Raw genomic sequence first — 12,364 nt, forward strand, 5'->3', positions numbered from 1 at the left:
CAGCGCGGGTGGTGAGCAATTGCATTGTGCATCACTCATTTTGTATATTCTATCATTATTATTATTATTATTATTTTCCCTTTTCTGTTCTATTAAACTGTCTTTATCTCAACCCACGAGTTTTTCTCACTCTTACCCTTCCGATTCTCTCCCCGTCCCACTGGGGGGGTGGGGGGAGTGAGTGAGCAGCTGCGTGGTATTTGGCTACCTGCCAGGTTAAACCACGACAGTTAGCAAAATTTATCCTATTTAATTGCTGTATCCTTTTGAAAATACAATCACAACTAAAAGAACTGATGTAAGTTCAAAGTTACAACAAGTTGCTCCCTTTAAAGATATTTTAATTCTCTCTTGGAGGCATGCCCTCCTCCACCTGTAGCCAAGAGCGTCCAGAGGCTGCACATTCTTGTGGGCAGCAGCCTATTAATCCTGCACAGTGTTTACGCAACAGGCTGGGGCACACACTGTATTACAGCTCACAGCAGTCATGTGGCACCAGCTAAATCCCAAGCTGAAGATGAAATTTTTAACCCATTCCCTCCAAGGCAGCTATTTTGTGGCATGCATCTAAAGTGACATACAACATAATCTGAACAGGATGATGCTGGTCATTTAAAAAGACTGCCATTAACTGTTGATAAATGAGAGGTCTTCATCATGCTTGGTCTTTTGGAGCAGGAGGAGTGCATCAAGTATTCCAGGACCATGCACAAGCATAGCCAGAGACTGTTGTATGCCAGGGAGCCTGCCACTGTGGATTCATGGGCTCCTTATCTGCAGCTTTGAGGATTTTATTGCTACCAAGGATTAAATCAACTATTGACTGCTGTCAGGATCAGGGTGAAAAGTATCTGCCAGTCTTTCATGATTCTAGAGACCCATGTTGGTGTTGTCTTTTTCCTAAAAAAGGATTACAGGCTGAGACATTGAGTTGTATCATTTCCTGTTTGAAAGGAAATGCTGTCCATGATCACAGCAAGTAAACATTTTGAGCATTTCCTTCTCAGGAAGTGAATGGGAAGAACATCAGAGTCTAGAAAACTGCACTGTGCTGCATAGCTTGTAAATCAGGAAGGAGGGGGGGGCACGTGTTTATCTTATGGGACACAATTGTTCTGCGGGACCCTTCCTTAGCACTAGCTTTGAAAACACTGATCATCATGTTCTACCTATTTCATGGCATCAAAGATGAGCCATTCCTCAAAAAAGGGTAACAAAAAGCTTCCCAGAACTGACAAAATACGACTAGGCTGCATGTTCCAGTCTCCTGCAGGATCACAGAATCAACTCCACCTTGTAAAATTAGAATTATATTCTATTAGATAGCAATGAAGGTTTGAGCTTTTGCAGCATTTTAATCTAATGGAAAACTATAAATGATACATCTATTTGATGCAAGTGTGCCTTTATGGGACAATAAACCTGTTCAAACTGCATAACTTCAGCAAGCCCCTAAGAATGATACTTACAGGCGTTGTATGTTTTGATTTGCTTGTTTAATTTAAATCTGGAAAATGCAATAGTACTACACAGAAGGATGTAATTCTGCTCTGCTCCAGGAAACCTAATATTTTTCCCAGCATTACTGACCATAATCTATTGAACATCTTTGTAATTCCTAAGTTTATGTTTTCTTCCCTAGCATTCCATGGCTTTTATATTACACAAGGGAATAATTCTTTAATTGTCCCCAGTTCCTGTGAAAAAGTGTTGTAAGAGAGAACAGGCAAGTGAAGGACTGTTCTACTTTGGGACAAAACATTTTTGAGGGCAATTTATTGTTGTTCTATTAGTGAACACAGCCCCTTACTTGGAAAGCATATTCTTGCTTTGTGTACTGGTTTTGGCTGGGATAGAGTTAATTTTCTTCATAGTAGCTAGTATGGGGCTAGTTTTGGATTTGTGCTGAAAACAGTGTTGATAATACAGGGATGTTTTAGTTACTGCTGAGCAGTGCTTACATAGTCAAGGCCTTTTCTGCTCCTCGCACTGCCCCACCAGCCAGTAGGTTGGAGGTGCACAAAAAGTTGGGAGGGGACACAGCTGGGACAGCTGACCCCAACTGACCAGAGGGATATTCCATACCATATGATGTCGTGCTCAGCAATAAAACTGGGGGGGGAGGTTGGCGGGGGGGCCACTGCTCAGGGACTGGCTGGGCATCGGTCAGTTGGTGATGAGTAATTGTTTTCATTTGCATCACTTGTCTGTCTTGGGTTTTATTTTCCTCTTTGTTATTTTTTTTTCCTCTTTTCCTTACAATTTTTAAAAATTATTATTTCTTTTTAATTATTAAACTTTTTTTATCTCAACCCACAAGTTTGTTTCTCACTTTTACCCTTCCAATTCTTCCCCCATCCCACCGGGGGGGGGGAAGTGAGTGAGCGGCTGTGTGGTGCTTAGTTGCTGGCTGGGGATAAACCACAACACTTTGCCAATAAATTATTAAACTAATCTATTTGGTAAAAAACAACAACAACAAAAAAACAAAATGAAAGGAAAACCATTTAGTACATGGAAATGATATGCTAGGATTTCCACCATTGGGATGTGGAAGAAAATCAGAAATATTTTCGGTTGTACTTAAATCATATTTAAGGTAAAAGAAAAGCAGAGATGCCTTGGGAAGCACTAATGGATAATACATTTTATCATATGGAGAGCTTGCTAAAAATACCTGAATCAAAGCAAAATTGAATTATTTCTGGTACATTTTGTTTGCTCCCAAGGACTCAGACAGAAACTACTTGTAAACTATTGCAAAGGTCTTTCTTCATCCTGAGTCTTTTTAATACCTCTTTAATACACTTCCATTCTTCTAGAGATAAAACTGATCATAAGATACGACATGGCATGACTTATTAGTCTACTGATACAGTCTCTTTGGAGATATATTAAGGTACAGGTCAAACACCTATAACTACCTATGTCATATATTAATGGAGAAATAAAACCTGTCTGAAAATTTTTGAATGCCATTCCAACATAGCTTTAAAGCTGGAATTGAACATATCAAAGTATTGTGCTTTCTCTTTTGATATTCTTCTACCACAGAAGGTTGCTCATATATAAAGGATTAAAAAACACACCCTCATATTAAAAAGTCTATTATCTCTACAAAAGTTAAAAAGACAAAGAGAAAAGTAAAAATTATCTTGCTTTGCAGTTACATTAAAATGTAGAATAAGGCAGGGAGAAATATTTTGTTCCTACTTGTACCATTTTTTCTCATTTAATTCCTTCTTCCATTTCTACTTCTCTATCTTCACTTTCCCTTTACTACTTTTATCCCTAAGCTCAGAATATGCAGCTTAACCATCAGTAACGTGTTGTGGATTTTTTGGAGAATGGAAAGAGGAAGGGAAGGAAGTACTTCTGAAAAAATTATACCATAAACTTTGGCTTTTGCATCTGAATCTTCTGGCTTTCAAATTTGCCAAACGTGGGTCACTGAGGAATTTCTCTTCTGACTTGCCACAAATCTAATGACTGTTGTTCATGGAGGGGGTAAGCAAGAGTGGGAAAAAAAAAAATATTAAAAAAATATCTCCCAAGCCTCTAATCAAAACACGGTTTTGAACAAGTCACACCCAAGCCGCTAAGGAGTTATTCTGTAATCACCTCATTCCTTTCCCGTACAAGAAGAAAACAATTTGAAGTCAGTGAAAGTCTACAGATTTCAATGTGCTCAAATATCCCCAGAAGATGAACATGGAAAAATCAATTTAAACAGACAGAAAGTAAACCATTGTTCCTTTATTTCTATTCTGTGCTCCCAGAGGAGATGGGAGAAACAAGCCTGCTGTGTTGTTTCTCCTCTTCCCCATTCAATAGTCATTTAAACACAGTTTCTGAGAAAGGAGACAGTGTGGGTAGAAGAGACTGTATACATTTCTTACTACCTTTAGCAATGCCAGGGTTCTCAAACAGGGAGCTCAGAGGAAAGGAGAGGGATGGGATATATTCTGGGGAGTGGGGGGAAAGGTAAGAAGTCCCGAGAAAATTCCATCTAGTTTTTGCCTTCCATTTCCAGTTTTTCAGTCTTTCTCTCCCTTTTCCCATTCTTATCTCCCTCTCAAATGTTTCTGCTCTTTAGCAACCAGAAGCTGACATTCTTGAGTGAATAAGTGTACGTGTGAGAAGAGGGGCAGCTATGCCAAATTGTGGAAAGAACGGATTTTGTAGGTGGAGATGGCTGGCTGCTGGAATGCAGACAAGCAAGCGGACCTTTTGTGCGCGACCCACGCAAACAAGGCGGGATTCAAAAAACAAACATGAGAGGTGTGGCAATGTAAAAATTTAGGAATTGCAGGGTGAGGAAGAGAGTGCAGTAGAGTTGATTGCCCTGTTTGCTATTCCCATGAAGCCCTTTGGGCAGAAGGCAGTGATGATTTCCATGCAGCCATTGCCCTGTACTAGGAAGTTCAGCTTTAAGTATTTTCCCAAGATGCCACATGTTTGACTAATCACCAGCTTAAGGGACTGGGAAGATTTTTTTCCCCCCTCCTTTCTGTTAAATTTGACAAAGTTTTTTCCTTCTTCCTCACAATATCTGGAAAAACAGTGTGTTTAAAATAACAGGACACGATTTTAAAGTTGACAGTTTATAAGTAATAATTTTATCAGCCAGTATTCAGTACAGACAACAGGGGAGTTGGGTGGTAACTCACAAACCCCAATTAACTTGGAAAATGACGGGGATACTCTCTGCAGACAGGTATCCTTTACACCTACTCACAGTCTCCTTTCTGAAGGCAGTCTGAGGTGATTCAGGCATGAGCTGAATGTTAGGAGCTAACCTGAAATAGCAAAAAAACTAAGTATTGGCCTGCAGCATGTCAAATATACAGGATCCCAGAAAATCCTTGATTTTGGGAGGGGGGAAGGGAGAAGTGAAAGGAAGACCCAGTTTCTTCTGTTGCTGTTAATAAAGCTGTCTGTGTTAAAATGTATCCTAGCATCTGTTTCCCCCTTCCCTGATTTCTGCTCAAATTGCTATTTACATACTCTATTCAGCAGACTGTGAAACATGTGCCAGATCCTCAGCTGGGGTAATTGGTTGTAGCTCCATTAATTCTGGTGGAACTGCGCTGATTTATAGCAGCTGGGAATTTGGCCCTCTCCATTTATTATATAAATGCGGTGTCTACCATTAATAACATGCAGCTTAACAGCCACTCATTAATTATGATTTCAAATGTTTAAGAGCTGTATGTTCAGTGCTCCGCGGTACAAAAATTTTGAACAGTGCTCCAAAAAGCTTATAATCAAAAGCTGTCTGAACCATGTATGTGCGCCTCAGAGGAACAGAAATGACCTTTGTGCTACGAAGTACAAAAGACGACAAGAAGCGTTTGTGGAAAGGAAGGAAAGTAGCAAAAGACAATGTTCAAACAGCCTCACTTAACGCACTTAACTTTTGTCTCTAGGTTAGAAAGTCGGTTTCTCCAGAATGCCTGAGCGGTGGGGGAGGGAGAGCCTCCCTGACATTGCTACTTGGCAGCAGACACTGACTTAGTTGTGGTTTCAGCTATTTTGTTTTAGTACCCCATTGCCATAAGTTCTTATAACTGAAGAGCTTCATAGATGATGCTCTCATCCCATTTCCTGTAAATACTTTTTTTCCCCACAAATTAAACAACAATAAAATATCTACCATGTTACCTGTGTTTGCTGAGAACCTATATCCATGTTTTTCAGGAGGCTGTTTAAGAAGGCTGTGACACTCTCCCATGGGTAAATGCTGTTGGACCCATCAAGGACTATGACGATGTCCAACTGGGTTTTACACTCTGCAACACAAATTGCCACATAAGAATTGATACTACCAAGGATCAAATATATCTCACAGCTCCAGTTACTTTTGTGATTAGTAACAAACACATATCCTTCTACAGTAGGGCTGAACTGTCATGTTTGATGCAAACTGTCATTCATCAACTTTTGCATTATATTTTATGTGGTTTGGTGTTCCCTTTATCAGCAAGGCACTTTCTTGTAAGCAGAAACTTAAGAATGGGATTAGAGGATCACATAACTGGATTATTTACCAGTGACCCCTACCTTCTTCAATGTCAATCTGCTCCTCTTTGATTTTCCAAAGGACCAGGTCTTTAAGATTTTTATCTATATTACTAAATTGGGTTTGTATTAGGTCTTAACATGCCATCATTATTTAAAAAGAGTCTTATGGCCATAAGTAAAAAACATAAGCAACTATTTTTAGCAATTGTGTTTGGATGTTACATAGCCCTCTAATGATTATTTATACTGAGATAAATTCCAAAAGTAGCAAAAATTTAGGTTATATACGGACAATGAAAACATTTACTTAACTTGGTAATGCTGGCAGCTAAGGAAAGCAGTTCATACTTTCTGATATGCCTGTGTATACACATTTGTCTTGTTTGGCACTTTGTATTTTCAGACACACACGAGAATTCCTGTGGCATGCATACCTTGCACAGACGGAGCAATCGCCTCGACAGTTTCAAAAGTGGAGCTGACATTAGAGCAAACTCCAGTTGTGTAATGCAAACGCCCACATTTATAAGCATAAAGTGGTCCACATGCCTTTAAAAGATGAAAAAGGGTGAAGTGTTTGGTATAGTACCTGAGGAAAATACAGACTTTTAAAATTGGCAAAAAGTTCTTTCTTACCAGAAAGCCTCCTTTCGGGTTAGTCACTAAGGTTGTTCCAAGAGTCATATTTTCTTTTACTTCCATGACATCAGGAACTGAAGTAGCAGCTATAAATAGATTAAAATGTTAAATATTTGGGAACATGAAAACAAAATGTTAAAGTATATATCCCCTAGCATAGAGCTTCCAGCTACTAAAATAAAACCCAGACTGACACTGGTTCCAACAAATATTTTAGCACCCTTCCTCCTCCTTCTTCTTCAGTTGCAACAAACAAGAAAAAATTCTGAGACTGGCTTTTATCCCAGAAAATTTGTCTGGGTTGCTGTCTCAAATAGTTTTCTTGAACCACAAAAAAAAGAAAAAAAAAAAAAGAAAAAAATAACAGCACAAAGAAAGCAAGAGATTACTGTTCACACAGTTTTGTTAATTATAACACAAACATTCATTTTTTTCATCCTGTCCTGCTATAAATGAATTACAGCTTTTATGTTTGTTACTATTACACTACTGACATTTAGGTTTTCAAGGGAAAAGAGAAGATAAAAAATACCGTGACAGGTATATTTAGTGAAATTCAAATTAACAGGAAGTCTCTTCCTGTATACATCGCATATCTTGACACAAGCAAGAAAATTATTAATATTTACCTGTACTGTATTAAGGTGCTTCAGCCTGGTTCTGGCTAGTTATGTTCTCATCAAAAGCCTACTGATGTCATTATGAAGGCTCTCATTGGCTTCAGAGAGCTTTGGAAAGGGTAACCCATGAATCTATGCTCCACAGCCTTTCTGGCTCCATGGCCAGGACTGCCAACCAGAGTCAAATAATACCAGTGTCCTGGTTTCGGCTGGGATAGAGTTAATTTTCTTCCTATTAACTGGTATAGTGCTGTGTTTTGGATTTAGTATGAGAATAATGTTGATAACACACTGATGTTTTGGTTGTTGCTAAGTAGTGTTTACATTAGCCAAGGACTTCTCAGCTTCCCATGCTCTGCCAAGTGCACAAGAAGCTGGGAGGGAGCATAGCCAGGACAGCTAGCCCAACTGGCCAACAGGGTATTCCATACCATATGACATCATGCTCAGCATATAAAGCTGGGGGAAGAAGAAGGAAGGGGGACGTTCAGAGTGATGGCGTTTGTCTTCCCAAGTAACCGTTACGCGTGATGGAGCCCTGCTTTCCTGGAGGTGGCTGACCACCTGCCTGCGATGGGAAGTAGTGAATGAATTCCTTGTTTTGCTTTGCTTGCGTGCGCGGCTTTTGCTTTACCTATTAAACTGTCTTTATATCTCAACCCATGAGTTTTCTCACTTTTACCCTTCTGATTCTCTCCCCCATCCCGCTGCGGGGGGAGTGAGCGAGCAGCTGTGTGGTGCTTAGTTGCTGGCTGGGGTTAAACCACGACAACCAGTCATAATAATGTTTTGATAACAGCCAAATGCCCATTCTAAAATGATCAGCACGTTTTCCGTAGGAGAATGAGAGGCTTTAAAAGAAAATTTTTTTTTATGTTAAAAACACAACTTCCTTCACATTTAGCTCTGGAATCCTAAGTAAATTTTCTCTATAGAAACAATTCTAATGCATATTTATTAGCTAAAAATCTCCTAAGGTCTCTATCATTCCTCCACATGACACAGCTTTATTTTCTTTCATACCTGGTAAGTTCAGTTTTATGCAGGGTGATTGGTTGTCCTTTCCTACAGGGCATTTGTATACATCTCCTGTTCTTTTCTCAGGTTGGCCAACTAATGGTGAACCAATAAGTACCCTGCAAATGAAATATGTTAGCTGAAATTTCTTCTTTCTTAAATGGCATGAAAGTCAGCAAATAAAACTTACAGAGAGAGCACAGCTGCAGCAAGCTCTGCACAGAGTACAGGATGGAGAGCAAGAAAAGTATCTATTATTCTAGTTCAGATACAAGGAAAAGCAGCCATTCTGTCTCCTTTTTAATAAAGGACACAGAAAGGAAATGTGCCTATATACCAAATTACACAATAGAATAACATTAAAAAAATTCCAGTGGAAAATATAAGCAGTATTGGTGGGTGGATGACAAGTATTACAAGTAATACGTAAAGAAATATCTGTTTTATTTAATATCTCCTTGATTTTAATATCTTTTAGAAGAAAATGTATTTTCAATTCTGAGACCCCAAATGCCAAAGGAGAGGCTCACAGGCACCCAGAAGAATTCAGTCTTAAGTAATGTGAGCCAGAAATGTAAAATACATAATTTTTCCTCTCATTAATGAAAAATAATGTCATTAACAGGGTTAATTATTAAAAGCAATTTCAATTTTTTAAAATTTTAAGGCTTTTTATCCTGTGCACCTTCCCCCCCCCCAAATTTGGCATGATCAAAAATCACTATTCTCATATAGTACTTTGTAAGCACCACAAATTAGCATCCACTCCTAAATCCAGTTTTCTGCAGGAAATGCTGTTTAGAGATGGACACTGTTTTTGTTCTCAAATCTTCATGAGCTACACTAAATAGCCCAGCATTACCCAGCAGAGAACAACTGGCTCCGTTAAATGTGTAAGAAAGAACTCGGATTAAATTAGAATTCACAGTACACACTGGAAATCGAAATCCTGCCATTAAGAGTAATAGTTCGGTAAGATTTGCTCCTGGACACTTAGGTGATTGTGAAGAGTTATTGAGAGAACCATTTCTACCTTTAATCATATATTAATGAGTCCAGGCAGAAGATATTTGAATAGAATGACATAATAGGTAAAATGTAGCCTACGGAATAAAAAGAGACAGAAAGGAGAATTTAAACCCAGTACACAATCATCCTGGTTTCAGCTGGGATAGAGTTAATTTTCTTCCTAGTAGCTGGTATAGCACTGTGTTTTGGATTTAGCATGAGAATAATGTGATAACACACTGATGTTTTAGTTGTTGCTAAGCAGTGTTTATACTAAGTCAAGGACTTTTCAGCTTCCCATACTCTGCCAGTGAGGAGGTGCAAGAAGCTGGGAGGGAGCATAGCCAGGACAGCTGACCCAAACTGGCCAAAGGGATATTCCTTACCATATGACGTCATGCTCAGTATATAAACGGGGGGAGTTGGCCAGGGGGCAGGGATCGCTGCTCGGGGACTGGCTGGGCATCGGTTGGTGGGTGGTGAGCAGTTGCATCACTTGTTTTTCCTGAGTTTTGTCTCTCTCTCTTTTTGTTATTTTCCTTTTCATTACAATTTATTGTTACTATTATTATTATTATTTTATTTCCGTTATTAAACTGTTCTTATCTCAACCCATAAGTGTTCTCACTTTTACTCTTCCAATTCTCTCCCCCATCCCACTGTGGGGAGGGGAGTGAGCGAGCAGCTGTGTGGTGCTTAGTTGCCAGCTGGGGTTAAACCACGACAACAATCTAGCTTTTAAAAAACCATACTGGAACAGCTCATTGTGATCCTAATTAATAAATGCTAAAGCAAAATAAAATGCTCCAAGTATATACTGGATCTGACTGCTCTTTCAAGTTATATGCTGTAATGTATGTATTTTTTACAATAAAACTTAGAAGCAGGCACCACAACCTATTATGCATCCTTGACTCCTATTTAACTGCAGAGAAGCTGAATGTGCTTGACATCCCACAGGAGGTGATCAATGCTCAGCAGGATTATATCCCCGTGTTGTTCTTTTCTCACAAAGAAAGAGCCCCATGAACAGAGAGAAGTGGTTTGAGAGGTTATTTTGTCTGTTTGCACAGAGGATTTTTTTTAGGGGACCCTGGTTTTAATCAAGAAACATCCACAGTCAGCTTTACAGAACATCTGTTGCTGAAAAGCTCTATCCGCGGTATCTAGGTAGTGTTATAGCAGTTGACAAAGCATCACAAAGGTTTGTATATTTATTTTTAATTATCAACCTACAGATTTCCTGCTCTCTATGTCGCTATGCTGAAAGCAACTTGAAAGCTTGAAAATTTAACAGCAGCTCTGGAGTTTAATTTCAGAGATGTTCAGACCTATCACACTGTTTTAGATTACTGTCTTCCTTCAGCTACTGGAAGAGTTGCCTTTCTGGCTCATATTATATTTTGCTCTTGAAAGGTTTCAGGACAGTTTACAACAATATAGCTTACTTTGCAAAACCCCAGCTCCTAGAATGAATACCATTTCCTGAAAGTCTAAATTAGCTCAAAGAAGGTCAGTATTAGTCTCCCATGACCCTCAAGCAGATGTATATTTAAACATCCTACAATTTGGGCAATCAAGAGCTGGCATTTTCAAAAGCGGGCTCTGAATTTCATTTCAGTGAACATCCTCTATGGCTAATACTGAACGCAGAGTTGCAGTGGTGGACAGACTATCAGAGCCACACAGCCCTGGCGCTTGCAGGGGAGATTGTTCAGGCACTGCAGAACAGCCTGACCCAGCTGTCAAGCAGCCACATGCCCATCGTCCCAGGCTGCCAGTAGGAGTCCCTGGGGTTAACCAAGAATGTCAAATTACTGGCAAAGCTCTTGGAAAACCAGAGAATTCTGTAAAGAACGATAGATATCTCATGATTCCCAAACCTTTTACCATTAAATCGTTATTTCAGTCCTCCAGCCCAGTGATTAGCTTGTGAAGTTTGTTCTTACGAGGGAAAAGCATAAGCAGGTGTTTATCAAAAGACTGAGAAGCAATGATATCGGTAAGCACATCAAAATGCAACTTCTAATTCAGAACAACAAGAAGGAAAAGGCAGGTTAAGAAGGTGGCTCCAAGTCCCAAATGCGAATATATTACCAATTGCAAGACATAATCAGCCCTCCAAAAGGGAAGGCAGAGTACTGTATTAATAAATATTTTGACAGAGAAATCTTCCTACCAGTTAAAAACTCAGTTCAGACAACCTCTGACAAAAAAACTTCAGAAAAAAAATACAGATTAGTTAGGCAAAACAGGAGCAATTTCACTGGCAATACTTTAACACAAGGGAAAGATAAATAATGATTTTATTCAGTAAATGGAAAAAGAGGGCTCAGGCATAACGTAAAATTTTCTCAGCTCCAGCAAGGAGAGAATTTACCCACTTTGTGAACTTATTTATGTCTTTGAGGAAATAAACATAGATATAAATTTGGATGTTTCAGTCTCCCAGTCTTTCCAGGTTTCTTTAGGACTGTGCATTAGTTTAAGAAATATGACTAAGACTGACAGAATCTGACCCTTATTTATGGGGCGTACTTACAAATAATAGTATAGCACCTGAGTCACTGAATATCTGATAATTTGGAGTTTACTCTTAAGAAAAACAAAACAGCTTACCATTTTCCTTCCTCATTTTCATACTGTTGAACTGTGTACCCGAACATGTCTTCCAGAGGCCCACTGAAGGTCATTGCATTTTTCACATCAACATTGGAAGAGCCGACAAGGTGAAAGAAAGCTTTTTTTAAAAAAAAAAAAAAAGTAATATGTAGCAATACACACAAACCCCAAGACTTAAGAAATCAAGGTTCAGTTATGACTTACTGAGGGTACAAGTTGAAAATGGCATTTTGGGCATATTTATCACAGCTGGTAAGAGATTTAAAACGTACTTCCTCAAACATACATACGCAGCTATATTCAGAGATGTTAGCAACTGGACTTCTGTATCCAAAACCTATTTTGCGAAGTCCATCAGTCATTTGTAAATCACATTTCCAAAAACATTATGTAAATATTATTACCTTTAATAGTAAATAAAATAACAGGTTGTT

General features: G+C 38.9%; 1 protein-coding gene across 1 annotated transcript in view; it reads right to left on the reverse strand.

Annotated features, from left to right (window-relative positions):
• LOC142075026 (integrin alpha-1-like) overlaps nucleotides 1-12,159 on the reverse strand; it is a 54,464-nt gene extending 42,305 nt beyond the window's left edge. The window contains 6 exon segments of the mRNA XM_075136016.1: nucleotides 5,665-5,792; nucleotides 6,459-6,573; nucleotides 6,661-6,749; nucleotides 8,307-8,419; nucleotides 11,928-12,048; nucleotides 12,135-12,159. Of these exon segments, the coding sequence (XP_074992117.1) occupies nucleotides 5,665-5,792; nucleotides 6,459-6,573; nucleotides 6,661-6,749; nucleotides 8,307-8,419; nucleotides 11,928-12,048; nucleotides 12,135-12,159 (591 nt within the window).
• Nucleotides 12,160-12,364: the final 205 nt, after the last annotated feature.

This window comes from Calonectris borealis, chromosome W (genome assembly GCF_964195595.1).
Source record: "Calonectris borealis chromosome W, bCalBor7.hap1.2, whole genome shotgun sequence".
NCBI lineage: Eukaryota > Metazoa > Chordata > Aves > Procellariiformes > Procellariidae > Calonectris > Calonectris borealis.